The sequence below is a fragment of the Triticum dicoccoides genome, chromosome 2B (assembly GCF_002162155.2).
Source record: "Triticum dicoccoides isolate Atlit2015 ecotype Zavitan chromosome 2B, WEW_v2.0, whole genome shotgun sequence".
NCBI classification, from domain to species: domain Eukaryota; kingdom Viridiplantae; phylum Streptophyta; class Magnoliopsida; order Poales; family Poaceae; genus Triticum; species Triticum dicoccoides.
This window is the reverse complement of record NC_041383.1, coordinates 808,607,465-808,629,739: the sequence shown is the minus strand read 5'-3', so window position 1 is coordinate 808,629,739 and position 22,275 is coordinate 808,607,465. Positions and strand designations below refer to the sequence as shown.

The following is a 22,275-nucleotide window of genomic DNA, read 5'->3' as shown; positions in this document are numbered from 1 at the left end:
ATCATGTTGTTAGTGGAAGACCACTATTTTAATGTATCCACAATGGTGTAGGTAGGTTTAATGTATCCAAATCTAAGTTGAGTGATATAACAAGTAAGAAAGACAAAATAAAAAATTGCACGATCCATATGTAAGATCCATGAATATAGTATCGACTGAGATTTGGTGAAGTCTCCGTCGACTGAGATTTAACAATTCGGATTGATAATACAATATCTGCTATGAGCACAAGGACTAGGCGGATGGCCATAATACCCTCAGGCCCTATTCGTTTAATCCGCTCGCCACAGGGATTGGAGGGGATTGGGGAGGTTTGACGAGGATTTTGACTTGCAAGGAATTTAATCCCCTCCAATCCCTTTCAAACCTCTCCAAACCCTGCCCAACCGAACGAGGCCTCAAGGACATCGTCGTCCTAGCCGGCCATCCCTCCCATCCGTAGTATACAACCGTACATTGCAGGTCAAACTGTAGAAAACATTCGATATACGTATCACTTTGATTTTGACGTCCCACCCCATAAGACATTTTGTTATACACGCCCACTCATCTACTGAGCTTGGGTAAAAGCTACTCCACTACACATACTAAAGCAAATCCGTCCATTTTTCTTCAAGTAGAACCACATAGTGCAGTTTTTCTTTTCTTTTTAGCAAAAGAGAGGCCTCCCTATAATGAAACCTGGTCTTACATCATCCTTGAACACTACAAAAGCTAAAGCAGAATAACAAAAACATTGAGTTAAATATGTTGGAGGTGCCTCAACTTGTTTTACGCGGTCAGTTTAGTATCTAAAGTTGTAAAATACATGAAACCGGGGCTTTAAATTGTCCGACTGTGCAAATAATGTGCCTCCATTCGTATCCTGACGTACGTCCAGCCCGCGCGGCATGCCAACGTGCCGGTGGCCCAAACCTCCTCATGTTTGATTTAATCACTTAGGAAAGCCCCACAAATTTACAGACTCTGTTGCACGCACAGGTTGTCCACCAGGCCATAATGTGGTTAGTAGATATAGACTAAGTCAAACTTTATATATTGCGTTGCTATGCAAAAATGTAATTTTGAAGCACCGGCACATTATGCCCTTTTTTCGAAAGTCAAATAAATGGAGTTTTAGAGCTAAAAAACTTCTTACGTTTTGTGTACATGCACACATAGAAGTGCAATATATCCGTGCGATTTTTTTAATCAAAATAAGTATTTGTTTGTGAGAGATACAAAAAAGTAAAATACATGCAAAATCAATTATTTTTTTGGCCTGATTTTCTTTTCTTTTTTGCAGGATAAAATATAAAAAAATCAAACAATACATGAAAGTCACTTAGACCACATCCATACAGTTTTGTGTGAAATTTCTAAAATTTGTATGAAACTTTTAAGTGCCAGTTTTTAAACTTCAAGAGAAAACGTGCTCAGTGGCCACCGTGCTCCAAAATTCCGCTTTGGTTGCTATGTACTACCTCTCAAAGGTGCTCAGTTGCTATATATATAGCGCTCCTATGGGTCTGCACAGTTACTTTTCAAGTTCTTTATTTTTAATTTTCATATTATTTTTACCATTTGAAAAAAGAAATGTAAGAACAAAATACAACTTCCATAAACTTCAAGAAAGTGTTAGTGCATTTGAAAAACGTTCAACATTTTTTTGGAAAATGTTTCACATGTATTAAAAAAATTATAACACCTTTGTTGTGTAAATTATCCTTACATTTATACAAACACAGTTGCCATATTTATTCTTAAATTTACACAATGATTTCTAATATAGGTCGAAATATTTAAATCCACATATATAAAGTTCATGTCTACCACTTTGAAGTACACCGTATTTGCACGGTAGGACAAGTTCGAGCACCAGTTTCACGTATTTTGTAACTTTAGGCACTAAATTGACGGTAAAGGACAAGTTGAGGCACCTCCGATACATTTAACTCAAAATCATTTCATAAGGTATAACTAAGACCCAGAGAACAAGGCTAAGAACAACCCACATCCTGGTGACAAGAACGCCACCATCAGCCACCAAGCCTGACTCTAGGCCTCCACCCCTGCGAAGCGCGGTAAACTTTATTTGACACCCACTCAATCAGCTTTGCTCCCAACGTCAGCATTTTTTTCTCTGGGTCCTTCATCTGCAGAATAGACCAAATGATGATCCAATTACACATTGGTCTCATCAAAACCATCGAGTCACATAAGTAACTATGGTTAAAGATCACATCATTGCGGCACTTCCAGATGGACCAAAACAGAGCCGAAGTGCCAACCAAACAAGGTTTTTGTCACATTTTGGAAAGTTTTTGCCAAAGCAATCATTCAAATCTAGTGTAATGGAATTTAAGTCAAAAGCACACCGCAATAAAATCTAAATCAATTTTGCAGCAGAGCAAGAGAAACATAAGTGATCAATACTTTCATCTTGCCCATAGAAAACACAAATTTCTCTCCTTCCCATCCCCTTTTCAATAGATTGTCTCTGTTTAATATGCTTTTCTTATTAATTAGCCACAGAAAGGCTTTGATTTTAGCAGGTACTTTTATCTTCCACAAAAACTTATGTGAAAAAACAAAATCTATCTTAACAAGAAACATATGTAGAGACTTCACAGAGAATTTCCTATCACCAGTAAGCATCCATACAGGTTCATCTTTTCCCCCATTCATGATTATTTCTTCACATCTTTCTTCTTTGGGTTAATTTGATAAATGTCACTCCAAATTTTGCAATTCCAAGAAATGTCACTGCAATTTTCAAACTTTGAAAAATGCCATTTCATGCCATTTCTAGTGGCATTTTTCGAAGTCTGCAGTGGCCTTTTTCAAACTTTGCAAAAATTGCAGTGATATTTTTCAAAGTTTGGAAATTGCAGTGGCATTTTTATGAATGGCCATAATTGGAGTGTTCCAAAGAATCACCATACAAACTTCTTCCGAAAGACAAATTATGCCACCCTTTTTCAATAGCATCAACAACAGAAATGTTGTGATCAAAACAAGTAAAATAAAGACCAGGGTAGGCATCTTTATGGGGTTTACCTGTTGAATAACTTTACTTCTACAAGTACATTCTTAACTTGTGCTACTGTACATTTTAAGACTTTTACCAAAAGAATCACAACTACACCATTGAAGTGTGATTACATTAGTTTTTGTATTCTTTACTATTTCATTGGTGTAACAAGATAAATAGGCAAAACCTAAGCGGTGTACTCGATTAACTTGGCCTGAAGTGACCCTACTTTACTGAAAACGGGAAAATCTATTTAATTTCTAGGTGGTGGGATGTTTTCTTGCACCAAACCAAAGAAGGGGTGGGGCCTTTGTAACAAAAAGTCCTACGGGTAATACTAACTAAGAATCAGAGTGATCAAAGTAACACATATATATGGTGATATTTAAAATTTTGCCTACGAACTTTTTAAGAAAATGAAGGAGACAAAGAAACATCTTTGTCTTATGTTAGTTTATCAAATTTTGAAGCTTGTACTAGCAGTATTGCCCGTCTCTACTGTAACAACTACTGAGAGGTGGTTTTTGACCCTGAAGATTGTGAAAACATATTTTTTTAACTTTCGATCTATTCATTTTCAATCATAGCAGTGCAACGAACACCAGAAATAATAAAAATTACATTCAGATCCATAGACCACCTAGCGACGGCTAGAAGAACTAAACCGAGCCGAATGCGCGCCGTCAGCGCCCATTCCTCGTCGGAGCGGGGCAGATCTTGTTGTAGTAGACAATCGAGAATTCTTCATGCTAAGGCCCCATAGGACCATCGCGCCAAAAGAATAAGTGTCGCCAATGAAGAAAAGCGTACGTAGATCAGAAAAACCCAACGTAAAGACACATAAACATAGATGAGCAAAGAACGGATCCGAGTAGTCCAGAAAGACGACCACCGATTGAATCCCGTGAGATCCGTCATAGACACACCTTCACATGTATGCACACGAGTACTTGAGAGCAGAGGGGATATATAGCAGAAAAAAATACCACAATTCAGGCAACCGTCGGCTAAAACTACAACTATTTAGTTTTGCCCTAAAACTCACCTTCACTGATTTACTGCCCCTACGTACTTGAATTGGATCCTCCCGTCGAGACACATAGACGACCTGGGCACGCTTCATCTTCAACGCCTCGTCACATAGACGAGCACTTGGACATGATGACTGAATGTGCAAACACGCACAACTCCTTGACACTCCAAACTCCCGTGGACGACGATCTTGACAAACTTCCGCCGCCGCGCCTCGGCACTACTGCTCCCATCAACGACCACCTCCCACCGCATTACCGACGACACCCGCCATCTCCCTCCTTGTCACTCCGTCGAACAACGATTGTCTGATCCTCCTCGTCGTTGCACCACCCAACAACTTCATCGCCCGTCCCGAGGCGCTAGTTGGGTTGCGACCCCGGGGCAAGCGTGGCTTCAATCGACCTAGCTTTGATACCAATTGTTGAAACTTTACCCTCAAGATCGATCACATTAAATCACAATGAACACGCACACGCATAAACTTTTGCCAAAGGCACGTGTCGTGCCTCTCTTTTTCCCTCTTTATTTCTTTTCTTGTTTTCTCGGTGATACATCTTTACGTAGCACTGATGCACGTATGACTTTGCTGAAATCTTGTTTTCTTGTTTTACGGAGCTCCTTCTGGCAGAGGAAGAAGAAGACACGCAGGGGCTTATAGGCTGGGCCGCCTTCTCAGCTGGGTCGGCTGCTACTGGGCCAGATAACTTACTCTCATTCTTTCTCTTTTATTTACTGTTTTTCCTTTGTTTGGATCTGTTTTTATTTGATTAAAATCAAATCATTTTTACTAAACCTTCTGAAAAATATAAGTGGACTTAGGGGACTTGTCCAGAACCATCTAATAGATTTCACAATTATTGGATTCGTATTCTATTTAATATGAATATAAACCCAATTCAAATACATATTGATTTAAATTCAAAGCCCAGAATTAATCCTTAAAAATGTTCATAAATTTTGGTTTGCGATGCAGCTATTGCAAAAATTCTTAGAACCATTTGATAGGCATTTTTGAAACAAAGAATGCATTTTTAGGGGTTTTCCCCTTTATTTATATTTTGAGGCTTTAAAATTCCCTCGATTCAAATTCCTATACACTCAAATATTCTAGGGCTGTGACATTATAGACTTGAACCGATTATGATTGTTGTGTAGTGTGAAGTATTTCGTTTGTATTAAGCACCCGTCTACATTTGTTTGCATGATGGTCAAAATCTATCTACTACACAGACTCCGTCAGCTATGCTCTTCATGGTATATATTGCATATGTTCAGACAGAGTCATACAATTTCCTGTACTGGAGAATTCAGCAAGAAATGACATAATTGGGCTAAGCTGACGAGCCCCAGGCTGCTGCGGCCTCGGCTTGGAGCGCCTCATGGAGCTCCTGTGCTACAGCGACAAGGAAACGGTCACCGCCATGCCCTGCAAGCAGCGAGACCGACACCGGGACGCCGTCAGGGGTGCCCAGAGGGATGCTAACCTGGCAGAACCCCGACAGGCCGGCGATGGACAGCAGCGAGAAGGCCCTCGCCCGGAAGTCCTCCAGCAGCGCTGCGTCCATGCATAGCTTCGGTGGCGCGCCGGGGACTGTAGGGATTGCCAGGATTTTGTCGTCCTACGGAATGCGAATTCATTCGATCACAGCAAGAAAAAAATCAACTCCTACTGCTACCTGACAGACTGCATGTTCAGAAAATGTGTGCAGCAATGGGATTATGAACATTGTGTGAGTTTACCTTGAGGAGAGTGGCTAACGCAGATTTGAATTCAGTCCTGACGGCATGAAGATCATCCATGGCAGATTCATCCTCCGATGCAATGGCCTCCTGCACTCGCTCTCGGATGCCAGGGCCGAGGTTGGGCTTCACCGTGTTAAACCACTCCGCGTGGTTTGATTTGAATTCAGACCTGAAAAACATGTGGTACATTTAACCTCATCTGTGTGCATAAGTACAATTTGGATTAAACTGCTGCACTTCCATTACAAAGATGATTGAGTTCCTCTGATGGTGGTTGCGCCTAGTGTGATTAAGTAGGTATGTTGTGGTTGCACACCTTTGAAGGACTCGCATGACACGTGAGATGGCAGACAGGGGCGGCACACACGATGATGATGCTTCGACCGCAGACAAGTCGGTCATGAACTTGCCGATGCTCGGAACGTTGCTGGAGACAAAATCACCAAGGTTGCCATTGTCCACCACAGCATCACCTGCCAAACACACCTCACAAGTCTCAGACACTTGTATATTTAAGGCATGGCAAGGATGAAGCTTCAGATGAGTTAGTGTTCCTGCTAGATACTTACTGCCGAATACCTTGGCCGCTGAAGCGTTGAGGATCTCGTAGGTGTGGTCATCATCAGAGGAGCCCAAGATCTTGAAACAGTCTGCAGGAATGATCACACGGCTCGGTCGTCGTCGTCGTATCTCGGCATCATCGTCGGCGGCAGCTGGCACCGGCGGTAGCATCACGTCAGTGACACGAGACAGCGTAGGCAGATCCCTAGCAAACCACCCTGTAAGCATAATCACACTGGGATGCTCTCATATGTCTGAATAATTCGTCTGCTGAACACTGACAGTAGCAGGGCTAGACTGAAATTACCGACAGTGTCGAACATCTGCGCCATGGGCACGACGTTCTCGGTGGAGACCAGTCCGTGGGAGGGCCGGAGGCCGAAGATGCCGCAGTATGCGGCGGGCACCCTGACGCTGCCGCCAGTGTCGGTGCCGAGCGCGAAGTCGGCGAGGCTGGCGGCGACGGCGACGGCGGAGCCGCTGGAGGAGCCGCCGGGGACGCGGCCCGGGGCGCAGGGGTTGGCGGGGGTGCCGTAGTGCGCGTTCTCGCCGTTGATGCTGTAGGCCATCTCGTCCATCACCGTCTTGCCCACGCCCGTGGCGCCGGCGGCCAGCGCGGCCAGCACGGCGGGCGCCGTGGCGGCGGCCGGCGCGTGCGTCCGCGCCCAGTCCGGGGTGCCAAAGCCGGTGACGCGGCCGGCGACGTCGAAGCTGCGGCCAATCGATGGATCCGTCAGTCAGTCGGAAGGGATGGGAGTGGGGGAGGGAGGGAGCGAGGTCGTACATGTCCTTGATGGCGAAGGTGAGGCCGTGCAGGGGGGGCTGCTGCGGCTGCTGGTGGTCGGAGGAAGGAGACGGCGGCAGGAGGAATTTCTCCATGAAGGCGCCGTGGTCGTCGCCGTTGGCCTCCATCTCCATGGCTCTGCGACGTGTGATGTCTGCTCTGCCTAGGCTATGGATAGATAGCAGCAGGATAACGACGTCAATAATTTGGTTAGGCCATCTCTAACCGAACCCTGTAATACGAGGAGTTAGAAAATGTGTGGACCAAATTAAATTTAAATTATGCGTAAACATCTCATTTTAAACTTTTTTCTCGCAAATACGCTTAAGAGCATATCATTGCATTGATATAGCGAAGAAATTACAGGGAAGTGTCCTAGCCACGTACACAAACTGACGTGGCCGGGACGCTTGCGGAGGGGAAGGCAAAGGGGGTGCTTAGCCCCAACAGCGGTAATAGTCCTTTAGCTCCGGCAGCAGCCCAGCAGTGAGCCTCCTCCATGATCACGCCTACAAGTGTCGAGGAAGAGGGCATGATCTTGTCAGGATTACGATATTGTGGTGCCGCCCAACTGACTAGGCAATTAGGGCGGCAATGGTTGCCAAGCCACACCGTAGAGGTGTCGGAGTAGTGTCCAATATCATGGACATCCAGTCAAAGAAGCTCGGGAATCCATCCGGCGGGAGAACCGTAAGGCAACACTAATAGAGAATTTTGTGCCTCGAAATGCAAGGGTTGCATCAGATGTTTCAAGTCCGGACGATTCCTAAGTAACACGAGCGAAGATGCAACCAACCAGGATGTGGATCAGCGTCTCGGGCTTCCAGGAGCAGAGGAAGCAAGCTGGCTCATGGGGAAGTCTGCGGCGGCTAAGCGATCAACAGACCAACATCTGTTCTGGGAGTCCAACCAGATGAAGAATTTGACCGAAAGGGGCCCCGGGTCTTCCAAACCAGGCGTCAGTGCTCGGACGAGGTAAAACCCAAGAAAAGCACATTGTAGCATGAGGTCGCCAAGTAGATGCCATTGTCAGTCCATCGTCATTGAATCATGTCTGACTGCGAGGTGAGTGCCACATGTTGTAGTTGGCGCCAAACGTCAACATATTCGGTAGTTACAGCGGGCCCAAGTGATCCCTGTATGTCAAGAATCCAGGCGCTATCATGAAGAGCATGGGCAACCGTGCGGGAGCGCCTCCTCCTACTTGGCACAAGTGCCACCAGAGTGGGTGTGAGGTCTATGATGGAACTGCCCACGAGCAAAGGGTCGACCGAAAAGCGGTGGGAGATGCCGTCGCCAATGGTCCATGTTGTGAACGCCTGGAAAAACTACAGAACCACGAAGTTGGACGGAGGCTGAAGATTAGACCAAGGTCATGAATTTGATTGCCTTGATGGTATTGCTCATAAAGTTGTTTTTGAGAATGGATATTTCAGGTGATCAAAGTTATTTCAAAGCTTGTCCACAATTTTAAAAAAATCATGGCGCTTCAGCTTCTCCATGGATCCATGTGCACTATATTTGGCTTTATGCGCGTAAATGTGACTCCCTCGGTGCTCTTGAGTTTATGCTGAGATTATTCGGCTTTCTCTTGAGCGATATGTATGTGGTAAAAACCGAACACTGATTGATGCGCTCGAAAGAGACACTCTTTTTTTGTCTGTAGTGTACAAATTTAAGCCACACGCGAAAACCCATTGCATATATCACTTTTTGACATAACCCTGTCACCAAAGATTCAAGCTATGATGAACAATCATTGAGGGAAATACTTGAGAGTCATGATTCAGAGGGGCTAGTCGGTGTTAATGTGACACTTGAGTATTATATTTTCTTCTAACCAAAACCCCTTTGTTGAATTTTTGTTTGAAAAAAGCTCCAAAGAAAATTCATTCTCTTGAGAGAATAATTCTGGCTTGTTTCACACCTAGTTAACTATGAAGGTTTAACTTGAGAATTATAACTAGTGAGTAAGTAATTATTGGGTTATGTGCTAAGTGATAATAATGGTAAAGTTGCGAAGTTAGTAATTTTTCATGTTATGTAATAAGTGGTAAGAGTTAAGCCTAGTGCAAGGTTATTAGGATTCGTGGAAGCAAGTGGGAAAGACTCAGGGCACCAACTTGCTGGTTATTAGGATTTTAATTCACAGAAAATCAATTAAAGCCAGGAAATCATGAATTTTTGCATGGTGTCATGATATGACCCCTAGAGGTTGCGGTAAAAGAATGAGTATGTCCCGCAAAAGTTTTCATGCAGACTGCTTACAAACTGGACCATCTTCGAGGAAGAAACTAGGTTTCGAGAGGGAACCTGTCAAGTTTGCATGTGACTCTAGCGCTACTTTGTCGGCTCACCTTAAAAAAAATTGCACACTCAATACACACCATTATATGAATCATGTCAAAATTTTGCATTTTCTGGATCTGTTTGCTACGTTGAGCAATAAAATATATTTCTAGACATTTGAAATAGACCAGTTTACATGCAAAACATGCTTATTTTGTCCGTTCTAATCTACAACCCCCCTTGAGAGAAATATTCTTTTTTTCCTACTTCAAGTCTCCTTTTGTCCGTTCTATATATATACAACCCCCCTTGAGAGAAACATGCTTCTTTTTTTTGGCAGCCTAAGGGGGGTGGGGCGGGTATCACTGCTATCACAACAAAAAGCTCGTCAGTTATTTTAGCACGTCCTCTAATTATTATTTTTACACCAAACTTTTATACTTAATTTAATCATATTACAATATTATCGAGTAAATCTTTTTAAATGGCTATAGTTGAATTTTTTTTCAAATTCACGAACCTTTATTTTTAAATTCATGAACTTTCCTTTGATTTATGAATTATTTTTCTAGTTTGCCATTTTTTTTCTTATTTGTGAATATTGTTTTAATTCGGTGTTTTTGTATTCGTGAATATTTTAAATTTTTGAACTTTTTTATTCGGCAATATTATTTCAAATTCAGGAAAATTTTGAATTCAGGAAATTTTATTTGGAAGTTCATAAACATTCTTTTGATTCATGAATTGTTTGTCAAAGTCGTGAACTTTCTTTCCTGACCATCGGATCAATATCCAACGACCACAATCATCTTCTTCCTCCTCCACGACAATTCCTCCTCTCCTGCAGCCTATGCCCACCCGCCCGCCTCCAACCCCCATGGCTGGCGGCTATCATGCCCTGCCCCGCCCTCCCCTCATCCTCCCCTGCACAGTTGTTACTAGCCACTGCCCCGGCCACCCTCTAAGCCCCCTGCACCACCGATGAAGAACTGCGACGATCCCCTGCACCTTCACCCCCTAAGATAGATTATGGGTTTGTGTCTTCCCTCTAAGATAGATAATGAAGCTATGACTTCTCGCTAAGATAGATAGTGGGGCTAGTTTTTCTCCGGCGAGGTTACTTCTTCTCCGGCAAGGTCCGGACTCCCCATCTCGCGCACTCGGGAAGAAGGAAAGAAGAAGGAAAAGTGACAGACACAACAAAAAGTTTCAGGTACATGATAAATAGCAAAATCAGAAGAGATTTTATCTAGCTACTCCCTCCATCCACATATATGCATGTAAGGCATAATACGTTTTTCAAGATTACCTTTGACCATGGTTAGCACAATAATGTATGACATGCATGTTACACCAAACATACCATTGAGTTTGTATGTGAGAGGAGTTTCTAATATTATAATTTTTATATTATACCTCTCGTATACTAATAATTTTATAATTGGTCAAAGGCTAGTAGCTAGTTTGAGGACGAAAAAACCCTAGTCCGCTAGTTTCTTTCTTCTGCGTGGAGAAAGAGAGGAAACGCTGATGCATTGGTGGTTCATCAACCTGGTGCTGAAGGACTTCAGCGTTGGCGGCTCGAACTGGCTGAGCCGCCTGGCGCCCGAAGAGAAGCTCTTCTACTCGTCCGCGACGGAGGCGGTGGCGGCGCAGGAGAAAGCCAGGAGGGAGACGCTTCAGGCGATCAGGCCAACTGGGAGCACCCTGGACCTGCGCCCGCCGGAGTTCCGGTTCAGATCGTCCCACTCGGCCGACCCGAGGCTCGAGTATATATAAAAAATGTACACCATGTATTAAGAAAGTGAACATGTATTTGAAACAAGGAAAACACAATATGCCCCGCAAAAAAAGGAAAACACAATAAATTGGAATAAAATAAAGTGATTTTTTAAAACAACGAATAAATGTGACAAAAACCGATGAAAACAGTCTAGTTCATAGACAATAATACAAAAAGAAAATCAATATGAGAAAAGCTTGCGCTAGCCTACAGCGACCGAGCGAGCATGCGCAACTTGGAACCCATTTCATGGGAGAGCCCACTTGCAGCTTGTGAAGGCGAGAGCTATACCCATCTTGCACTGGGCGAGATATAGGTCTCGCGCTGCAATAATCAAATAGCCCTAGTGAGACTGCTGCCTAGAAGATTCCTCGACCAAGGCCGACGAGGCGAAATCACTAATAGGATGTATGTGCGTCACTTGTAGCGACCTGTAAGCTTTTTTTCTCGTGGATTTTCTTTATTTAAAATGTTTTATCTTTTAAACCGTGTGTCGAAATCTCAAGTCATTTTCATCATTGGATTCCTTGCCTCGAAATCTTCAAAACAAGATACCATGTTGATAGATTTTGAAAAAAAAAATTCAAAAAAAAAATTTGCCTCTCACGCAAGTAAAAGAAATAGAAAAACATTTTTTTGTTTCCGAGAAGCACGGCCGTGCCTCTCGCGGAAGCAAAACTGGGCGTTACTCGGAAGAAACAAAAAAGAGAAAACATGTTTTTCTTCGTTTCTGATATGCACGGCCGAGCCTCTTATTGAAGCAAAACCGTGCCTCTCGCGGAATGAAAAATAAAAAATAAAACATATTTTTTTCATTTTTGTGAGGCGTACCTCTCGCAAAAGCAAATCCGTGCCTCTCGCGGAAGTAAAATCGTGTCTCTCGTGAAAGAAAAAACACATTTTTTCATGCAAAAATAAAGAAAATTGTTTTTTTAATCTAAGAAAGATCGGTGAAAAACCAAAAAGGTGAAAAACTGTAAAATCTATCAAAAAAGCAGAAAACACGTGCAAAAAATACAAAAATTTGGAGGGAGCGTCCAGAGCGCGATACGTGACGACCGCTGAGAGCACGTCAAGTGACGCGCTTTCAGCCTACCCCCAAGTGATTGTTGGGAGGCTTCTAAAGGAGCGCTCGTCAACCAGTTGCTCCCCCGATGAGGAGGAAGAAAATGGCGATTCCTATTTAACTCCCGCGACCGTCAAGAGGGCGTGGCTTCACTGAAGCGTGGCCTTCTGAATCCCAGTTTGGCTGGCCCACAGTCGCTTCGCTATTTCTTTTTGTTTCTATTTCTTTTCTTTCATTTTATTTTCCATTTCCCCCTTTTCCCTTTTCCTTTTGTTTTATTTTTAGTGTATTATTAAAAAAATCAAGTCTAACAAAAAGGTTCATCATAAAAAGTTTATCATGCATTATAAATATGTTCACCGCATATTAGAAATTGTTCAATGATATACAAATGTTCATTGTGGTTTTAAAATTTGTTCAGCGTACAGTACATAGATGTTCAATGCGTATTCAAAAATAGTTCAACTTATGGTATGAAGTGTACAATGAGTATATAAAGATTGTTTAATGTATATTTCCATATTTTGAAAAAAGCATCTTATATTTAAAAAGTACATTGTACAATAAAAAATGTCACCATGTATTATTCACATCTTCATCGTATATTAAGAAAATGTTCAACGTATATTAGAAAATGTTCAACGGATATTACAAAATGTTCAATGTGCATTTTTCAAAATGTTCAAAACCGGTCCGGTATAATAAACCGGGTGCTTCAGTAAAATCCAGAGCTCTAGTAAAGCAGACTAAAAACGAAGAAAAAAATAAAATATCAGCAGCAGGCTTAGTGGACCGGCCCAGCTGGCGCGTGCCTGCGCGAAGCTCCTTTCTTTTGACGCCCGCGGGCAGCACACAGGGGTCTCGCAACCGTGTCTAAAAAAAAGGACTAAAACCCTACCACCACCGGCGACCGGCGTCTCTCTTCTGCGTGGAAGAAAGGGAGGAAACGGTGATGCATCGGCGGTTCATCAACCTGGTGCTGAAGGACTTCAGCGTCGGCGGCTCGTACTGGCTGAGCCGCCTGGCGCCCGAGGAGAAGCTCTTCTACTCGTCCGCGACGGAGGCAGCGGCGGCGCAGGAGAAAGCCAGGAGGGAGACGCTTCAGGTGATCAGGCCGTCCGGGAGCACCCTGGACCTGCGCCCGCCGGAGTTCCGGTTCAGATCGTCCCACTCGGCCGACCCGAGGCTCGACTTCATGCCCCTTTACGACCCGAGGTGGCGCGGCGGCGAGGGCAAGATCGTGGTGGCCGATTCGATCGGGCAGACCGGCCTGTACGACGCCGACCCCGGCTCCATGGAGATGCTGCCCCGCCTCAACGCGCCCAAGTGGCACAGCCCCATCTCCCTCTGCGTGGCCGACGGCGCCCTCTACGCCATCAACGGGGCCAACTCGAGCAACTTCAAGGCCCTAGCTCGTCCACCGCAACGACCCCTCTGGCCGCGGCCTCGTCCACACGGGAAGGAGGAGGAGGCGTGGTGCTGGCTGGATCTCCCGCCGCCGCCCTACCTCGACGCGCCATCCACTCTTACACGCTGCTCGAGGACGGCAAGACCATTCGCTTCTCCTCCGCCCCGGGCAGAAAAGGCGGCTTCGGCACCTACTGCTTCGACACGTCCGGCCACGTCTGGAGCCTCGGCGCTGCCCTTCATCGGCCGCGCCCTGCACGTCCCGGAGCTCCACAACCTCTTCTTCGGCTTCCTCGACAGCAACCCGCACACCCTCTGCGCGGCGGAGCTCCCTTCCGCCGATCAGGACGGCGTCGCTGCGCCGCCCAGGGTGCTGCACAAGTGGCGTGGCTTGTTGAGCCCTCCCATGCCGAGCTGGTCGCTGATGAGCAGCAGCCTGCTGTACCTCGGGGCCCGCAGGTTCTGCGTCGCCAAGCAGTTCCACATCTGCAACGGAGCCCTGGCTTGTATCCTCACGGGCGTGGAGGTGGAGGTGGTGAACGCGGAAGAAAATAAATCCAAGCTGCGGCTGATCAAGCACAAGTGTCGGGATTACATATTCGAAGGCTGTGGCATTGAGTCTGTGTTCTAATTATTAACCGGCCGTACGTGCGTGTCCTCTCTTCAGTTTCAAAGTTCAACACTCATATGCATGTTGTTAATTTCTCATTTACATCGGATTGAGCTTCAGCATCAGAAATTCAGCTTCGGATTATGCTGTCTAATTCACTCATCACTGTTTTTATGGGCCGCTTTATCGATTATATAATCCACTTCTAACCAGCTCAACAAGTTGAGCACCTGCTGTGTATAGTATAAACAGGTAAAGTGTATATAGCCGAGCCTTTTTTTTCTGACGGAAAGGCCTTCATGGCTAGCTTTATTACCTCAAATAAAAGTTACATCATCAACTAAAAAGGTAGATATAAAGTCGGGCGGTGTGTCCAACCAAACAAATGGTGGGTCAACACGCCCCGTTGCGCTAGCACACATGAGCTATCATATTCGACTCCCTATTACAATGTTTAATAAGGACCTTCCCGAATTCCTGGAGTAAACTTCGACATTCATCTAGAATTGGTGCTGCGACCATTGAGTGTCCAGTGTTCTGGTTTAATGCGTCAACCACTACCAAATTGTCCATTTGAATGAAAATAGAGTTGCAGCCAATATTCAGTGAGAGCTTTAGACCCTCTACGAGGGCCGCAGCTTCCGCTGAAACTATGTCAGTGACATGTTCAAGTCTTGCAATGGATGCGCATACAAACAGACCATGGTTGTCACGGACAATTGCCCCACACGCTCCTGAGTGGTCATCTTCGGAAAATGAGGCATCAACATTAAGTGCAATCTGTCCAGACAATGGTCTTTTCCATCTGTTTAATCTTGGCGTCACACTTGGCTTTTCGGCAGCCCGTACAAAGCTCAGGGCCACTACTTGTATGGCACTGCTAGTTCAAGAGGGGACTGAACTTCCTCATTCCTGACAATCAGACGTCGTTGCCACCACAAGTACCAGCCTGTCACGGCTACCATCTCTGAAATTTGGACCACATCAATATATTGTTCCTGGTTAGCTTTGTCGCATAACAAGGCATCCAAAACTTCAGCGCCAGATTTTCCATCAGTGCATGAGGCATTTATTCTATCCAGTAACCCAAGTTGCATCCAAATCTCCTTCGCTCTACCACAACCGAACAGCATATGTGATACATCTTCCACGTGTAACTTGCAGATCGGGCATTGGCCGGATGTTGCAATATGTCGGTTAGCCAGAACACCCATACAAGGTACAACATTGTGAAGGCATCTCCATCAAAAGTTTTTAACTTTGCTTGGGACTTTCAAACTCCACAACTTCACCCAAACCGGATGTTGAGCTGATCCTCCTCTGTACATTGGACCGGAATTGGAATCAATGTAATTATCTTCCCACTATCGGTAATAAGCTGATCTTACACTGAATATTTCTGACTTTGCTTGGGACTTTCAAACTCCACAACTTCGCCCACTGTGTATATAGCCGAGCTTAACTGAACTTAAACGACAACTATCTCCTTCTGTCAGATGACGATTCATAACTAAATTTTTGTACTTAGTATAAATAGCTTAAAATGTGTCAATGGTCAAGAATTTGGAAGTTTGACTTTGCCTTTGTTCAAACAATACTCCCTCTGTTCCACAATGTAGTGCGTATAGATTTTTTGGAAAATCAAACTTGACAAACTTTGACCAAGCTTGTGGAGAAAAATATATACATCTACAATACAAAGAACATGTCCTTTGATACATCACAAGATGTATTTTTATACTGTATGTTTCATATCATAGATGTAAATAGTTTTCTTTATAAACTTAGTCAAAGTTTGTAAAGTTTGATTTTTTAGAAAATCTATATGCACTACATTGTGGAACGGAGGGAGTAACTTTCATTGGCTGCTACTACTGGGCTCTAGGGACTGCGTGATGGGAGTAACTTTCATTGGCACGGTTTTTGACATCCGTGTGAGGCACGGTTTTGCTTTCACGAAAGGCACATCCTAGACACGGGAGAACAACAAATCCGACAATGCCACCCACCGGTGCCATGTGCCGTGGTAGCGTGCAACGTAGAAAGGGCGACGATGGGCTAGTGCAGACGAATTGGGATATAGGATGTATCCCAACACTACCCGCAAAAAAAAGATATATCCCAACACTAATCACAGTTAATTAATATTAATTGCCTAATCTAATGTAATGTATTAAAAGGGGATGTAGCTCAATTGGTAGAGCACTAATCAATGCTGAATAGAGGCACGGGGTTCGATTCCTCGCATCTCCAACTGATGTTTTTCTATCGCTGTTTCTTTTCCCTGCCAAACTAAATCATCCAGCAAGGAAAAAAACATTATCGCGATGGTGCATGCGTTGATTTCTTGGGTCCATCGTTAGGCTGGAAGCCCCAAGCTAGGCCCAGCTAAACAAGTAGAGTCCAGCATCTTTGTTCGTTTTTTGTGACATTAATTTTATTTAGGGTGAGTATAGGGTAAAACTGTTTTATTTTTTAGCTCGGCATTGCGTCATGTCTTATATGATGAATGAGACACCCTTAAAAAATCCACCCTAAGAAACAAATATGATGAATGAGATGTTTCTAGAAAAAGAAGAAGATGAATGAGATGTTTTCGAGGACACAATGTGGGGCTAGTAAAATCTCCCAAGTGGGCCGACTGCATTTTTCTTTTGAAGAAAAGGAAGCTTTTATATATCATCAAGAACAGTTTTATAGTTGTTTTGAATTAGAGTATTTTTGATAGTGGGAGGTACAGCTGCAACAACCTGCCCAATGTGGAAGTGATGCATGGTCTCGAGGCCAATGAGAAGTGCATTTTACCTTCTTTTCGCGAATACGCAAAGCTTTTGTATCTTTTCATTGATAGATAGAAGGAGAATGAGTATAACCAAAGATACAACACATGACATACACAAGAAGGCATGCGCATGGTACCCAGAGAAGAGAGAAGGGGTGCTCGGCCCAAACAGGAAGAAACACACAGCTAAACCCACCAAGCCTAAGACTAGAGAAGCAAACCAAATGAGCACGACGTCAAACGTCTTCAATTCCAACATCGGAGACTCAGCGAGCGAGCAAGATAGCGCCTTCAAGAAGGGGAACGACGCCGCGACGCCATCGTGTTTCCCCTGATGCTCGAAGAGGGGCTCGGATAAAGGCCATGGCAACGCCTCCAGGAAGGGAAACGACATCCGTAGGTGTCACCGCTGCCAGCACTGGCAAGCCGAGCATGGCTTTCGCCTGGCCTGAGTCCGAGCAATCCCATATCTACCAGATCAGGATCCGAAGATGCCGGAGTCAACATGCCTATCGACCGCTACCTCAGAAGGAGGGTGGGGCTGCAGCTGCCGCCGACAAAAACACAAGCTTTGCAACTAATGGCATGGTGGATGGGGTTGGAGAGGCAGCGGGGCAAAGAGCCGACACGGGTGGTAGGGTGGCGGCTGGCGGCGCCGGCAATCCGGAGCCGGAAGGGAGCGCAACTCCGTGTTGCTCGAGGCGTAGCCACCAGGACCGGCGAACCGAAGATGCTAGAAGGGACGCAGCAACTTGTTGGCCGGGGCCGAGACCGCGCCAGTGGGGACACAGGCAGACCATGGACACTGGAGAACGCAGGTCCGTGGACGCTGAGACTGGAGCAGTGCCGACCAAGAACCACCATGAAACTTCGGCCGCCTGCCAAAGGACGCCGTGACCACACATACGCAAGTCATTGCCGTAGCTCGGAGGAGGCGCCGTCACGGACGGAGGGTGACTTGCACCGAGGCAAGACCGAGCCCCGGCCTGCCTGCCTTTGTGCACAAGCTCTACAGCTACGACGACACGCCGTGGATGGATTGGTTCCATCGCTAGTGTAATGGTGATCTTGGCGAATCGCACAGCACCGAACATTGTGTTTTGCCGTCAAATTGCTTGCTAGGTATTGTGCTGAGTCTCTCAACTCCCAAGAGACACTGGACAAAAGATCTTGGTATATTTTATAGAAGGAATTAAGACCTATCACTTGTAGGCTATGCTGATGTTGGGTATCCATCGGAAATCATTGACTAGATATGTTTTCCTATGCGGTAGACTCGAAACTTCATTTTCTTGGAAATCCTCCGAGCAAAGTCTTGCATTGACTTCCACAAAGCACTCGGTAAATCACAACACTTTGTGTAGGGATTCGATGAATAATTGGGCACATTCAACAAAGGTGTGGGATGAATACCATGCAAACCCCTACCATTATCTATGAAGATAATGTCACTTGTGCTACACAACTCCAGGCGGGTATTGTGAAGAGTAACCTCACAAAGCATATTATTCTCAAGTTCTTCTATGCACATGAGTTGCAGAAGATGAACGAGGTGAGAATCCCGCACGCTAAGTCCTATGAAAATCTCATTGATTTGTTTATTAAATCGTTATCGGCTTCATTTTTCGATAGATGTGTGTGTGCGCGCGCGCGCGCACGCGCGTGTGTGTGTGTGTGTTATGTTGAGACTTAGGGAGAAGCAAGGTTTTGGAGGAGAAACTTCACAAACTCATTGTTGAAATCTCGGTCCTGATGATCGAGTACTCAACTTGATGGTTGAGTGGATTCACTAGTAGAAAACAGGGCATTTGTCCTGGTTCGTAAGGGCCTTTAGTCCCGGTTCATGAACCGGGACTAATGAGTTGTTACTAATACCCCCCCCCCTTTAGTCCCGGTTCAAACACGAACCGGGACAGATGGTCCTCCACGTGGCCGGTGCGCCAAGCACAGGCAGGGGGGCCTTTGGTCCCGGTTGGTGGCCACCAACCGGGACCAAAAGGCATCCATGCGTCAGCATTCCAGTGGTTGGGGTTTTTGTTTTTTGTTTTGAAAGGAGGGGGGGTTGGGGGTTTTGGGGGTTAATTTAGGTGTTTCATATATTGTGTTAGCTAGCTAATTAATAGAGAAAAGTGTCCTCTCTTATGTCCGTGCTTGGTCGACGCTACATACTATATACATAAGTGATCAAGAGAACCATTGAGTACAGAAGTTCGTCATGCATACCGAGAGAAGTGATCGATCAACCTCTCCTTCTCCAAGAGATTGGTCGAACAACAAGTTTTCGTATCATGTATCCGACGCTACTGGCTACATACATGTACAATATGTATAAGATCTCTTAATTACAATCCCCTAGCATTTGAAATCAACTTCCACATGTATTCTCCGGCTTTATTGATGACGTGGTCAAGAAAGAATCCCGTCAATTCCTCTTGAATTGCTTTTATGCGATCTGGTTCTAGGAGTTCATTCCGCATCTGCCACGTCTAATTTGAAGAAGGGGGTTAATTAATACATATATATGAATGAAACTCAACAGAAATGATGGTGTAATAAAATGAAATTGTGAATATTATTGTTTACGCACTTCATATTGTCTTTTAGAGTAGCCCCGCTTGTTTTTCAAAGTCGCATTGTGGATGAACTCGCACACGTAGTATCCACAGAAATCATTCTCTTGTTCCTGCCATAAGCACTTTACGAGAAATAGAGGTCAATCAAACTGATAATGAAGCATTATAAATGGCATTGATGAAAGTATAGCTATAGAATCAATGGGAGATGCGCGCAACTAGCTAGCCAGTAGTACTTACTTTCGGGTATGTATATCGCAGCTCCTTCGGCAGTCCCGGAGCTTCTGTGGTGAACTGTTTCCAAACCCTGCAAGACAAAGAAAATAATTATTATTACTTGAGATATCAGGAAATGAACAAAAAGTTGCCGATGCGGTGCGATAATGATCGATTGAACTTACTTGTTCAGCAATTCAGTCATGTCCGCATAGGTTTCGGGATCTTTCCGTCTCGAGTCTAAGACGGTTACTAGTCCCCGCTCAAGCTTAATCTCCAGAAGAACATAGTGGTACCTGCGCACGCATGCATAACTCATCAATTACATTACTATAACCTCGTTCGAGTAATAAGGGAAATCGAATATGCACACGACAGTAACACTCACTTGCCGTTGTAAGGAAAGAGTACGGTATCTTTGTTTTGATATTTGATCAATGATCGTAGCAAGTTGTCCTCGGCCTCTTTGATGTCCTTTTTAACCAGAAATTCATCTATGATATTTGTGTTAATGAACCCAATATCATAAATTTCTTGTTTTTTGCACTCGACGATCTTCAATCTGTATAATATATTGAGGATAATTAATTATAAATACATGCAATGAAAGAGCCGACCTATATATAGAGACTTAATGACAGAAATAATACTTACAGACAGTAGCAAAAGACCATTAGTTTATCAAGGGCCTTTTGATTGAAGAACGCGAAGAACTCATCAAATGGAACAGTCAACAGATCAGTTGCAACGAGGTCGTGCTCCTCTTTAATATTCAGATACAAAGCATTCGTCCCCCCAGACTCTCTGCAGGTTTTCATGTACCAATTATGGAATCTTCGCATCATTGTTGTCAGAGATTTTTCATCTTTTACGAGAGGCTTCCCGTACTCGTATCTGTGTTCGTCCACCTCCAAGAAATCAGGAAGTTGATCGTCAGGCAGGTAATCTTCAAGATTGCCATAACCGGCCACCGTCCCCGGAGCATTAGACACATTGAGCGGGGGGCACGATTGTTGTGCTTGTTCGCCGAGCTGGGCAATTTTTTCCCCTCTGCTCGTTCTTTTAACCTTTTATCACTGATAGTACTTCCCGACCGCTGGGCTTCGAGATATGTCTGTTTAGTAATGCGCTGATAGTTGGTTCTCCGCGAGACTTTGATGGTTTCCTCAGGGCATCGATAGTGCGCTTTGCTTTCACCGGATCTACCTTCTCCTTCGGAGGTGGATGTCTCTTTGCTTTCACCCCTTCAAAGAACTCCTTCACGTGGGTCCGCACAATCGTATCGTTTTCCTCCTCGGTCCTCTCGTACGGTAACTTCTCTAGAGGCTTGAGAGGTGGAACGTATCTGTATTGCCTCCCGCCTCTGGTTGTGCTGCTAGACGCCGGGGCAGACGGAGCGGTTGCGGCGTCTGTCTTCTTTCGTGCTTGCTGACAAGGCGGAGGAGAAGGAGTACGACGCGCCGGAGCAGCCGGGGCGGCGGCGGGTCTCTTCCGCCCTTGCTGGCGAGGCGGAGAAGGAGGAGGCTGCTGGCTGCTCGAGAGCGCCGGCACAAGCGGAGAAGGAGGCGGAGTGCCTCCACGCGCCGGAGAAGGAGGCGGAGTGCCGCCACGCGTGCCCTGATCGTCACACGCCGGAGGAGGAGGCGGTAGAGGAGGCGGAGTGCCCTGACTCGCCGGAGGAGGAGGAGGAGGCGGAGGCGTCCAGTTCAGAAGGTTGATGAGCTCCTTCCGCCATAGGCATGGAGTCTTCAAAGCAGAACCCAGCCTAGTCTCCCCTTCACCGGTAGGGTGGTCAAGCAGGAGGTCCTCAAATCCCTCCGTTATTTCATCCACCATCACCCTAGCATATCCTTCTGGAATCGGCCGGCAGTGAAAAGTTGCGCCTTTTTCAGTAGGATAAACAGAGCCAACAGCCGCCTTGACCTTCAAATTCATCCATCGCGTCATTAGGTGGCAATTTTGAGTCCCCGTGATAGCATCCACGGGATAGCTGGCAGGAGCCGTCAAGACATGCTCCGGTTGAAGCAGCTCCGTGGAAGCCATGCTGCTTCTCCGCTGAGATGGCGGGGTAGCTTCGGGGGAAGCTTCGGCAGGTCGTTTGCTGTGATATGCTGCTTCTCGTTCCTCTTCTTGTTCCTCTAGCCCCATTACCCTTTCGTGCAGCGCCTGCAGTTGGCCCTGCTCTAGTTTCTTCCTCCTCTCGTGGGTTTTGTAACCCCCTGCGTCCGGAAAACCAACCTTCCATGGAATGGAGCCTGGCGTGCCTCATGTCCGTCCAGGGTGCTCAGGATTCCCGAGGGCCATTGTGAGCTCGTCCTTCTCCCTGTCTGGTACGAACGTCCCTTGCTGCGCTACATTGATATAGTGTCGAAGGTTCTTGACTGGTATTTCCAGTTGCTCGTCCGTCCAACAG

The 22,275-nt window shown here is 45.4% G+C and overlaps 1 protein-coding gene across 2 annotated transcripts; it reads right to left on the bottom strand.

The window, feature by feature from the left end:
* Positions 1–1,868: 1,868 nt before the first annotated feature.
* On the bottom strand, positions 1,869–7,302 carry LOC119366485 (amidase 1-like). Of its 2 annotated transcripts, XM_037632227.1 has the most exons (7): positions 7,137–7,302; positions 6,660–7,063; positions 6,361–6,570; positions 6,108–6,264; positions 5,789–5,960; positions 5,533–5,667; positions 1,869–2,135 (listed from the first exon to the last, which is right to left on the bottom strand). In XM_037632227.1, the coding sequence occupies exons 1-7, from the start codon at positions 7,268–7,270 to the stop codon at positions 2,019–2,021; spliced, it is 1,329 nt and encodes a 442-aa protein (XP_037488124.1). In that variant the 5' UTR covers positions 7,271–7,302; the 3' UTR covers positions 1,869–2,018. The 2 variants fall into 2 exon arrangements, with proteins under 2 accessions (XP_037488124.1, XP_037488123.1); XM_037632226.1 differs by lacking the exon at positions 1,869–2,135 and having other exon boundaries at positions 5,290–5,667.
* Between the last annotated feature and the right edge of the window lie 14,973 nt (positions 7,303–22,275).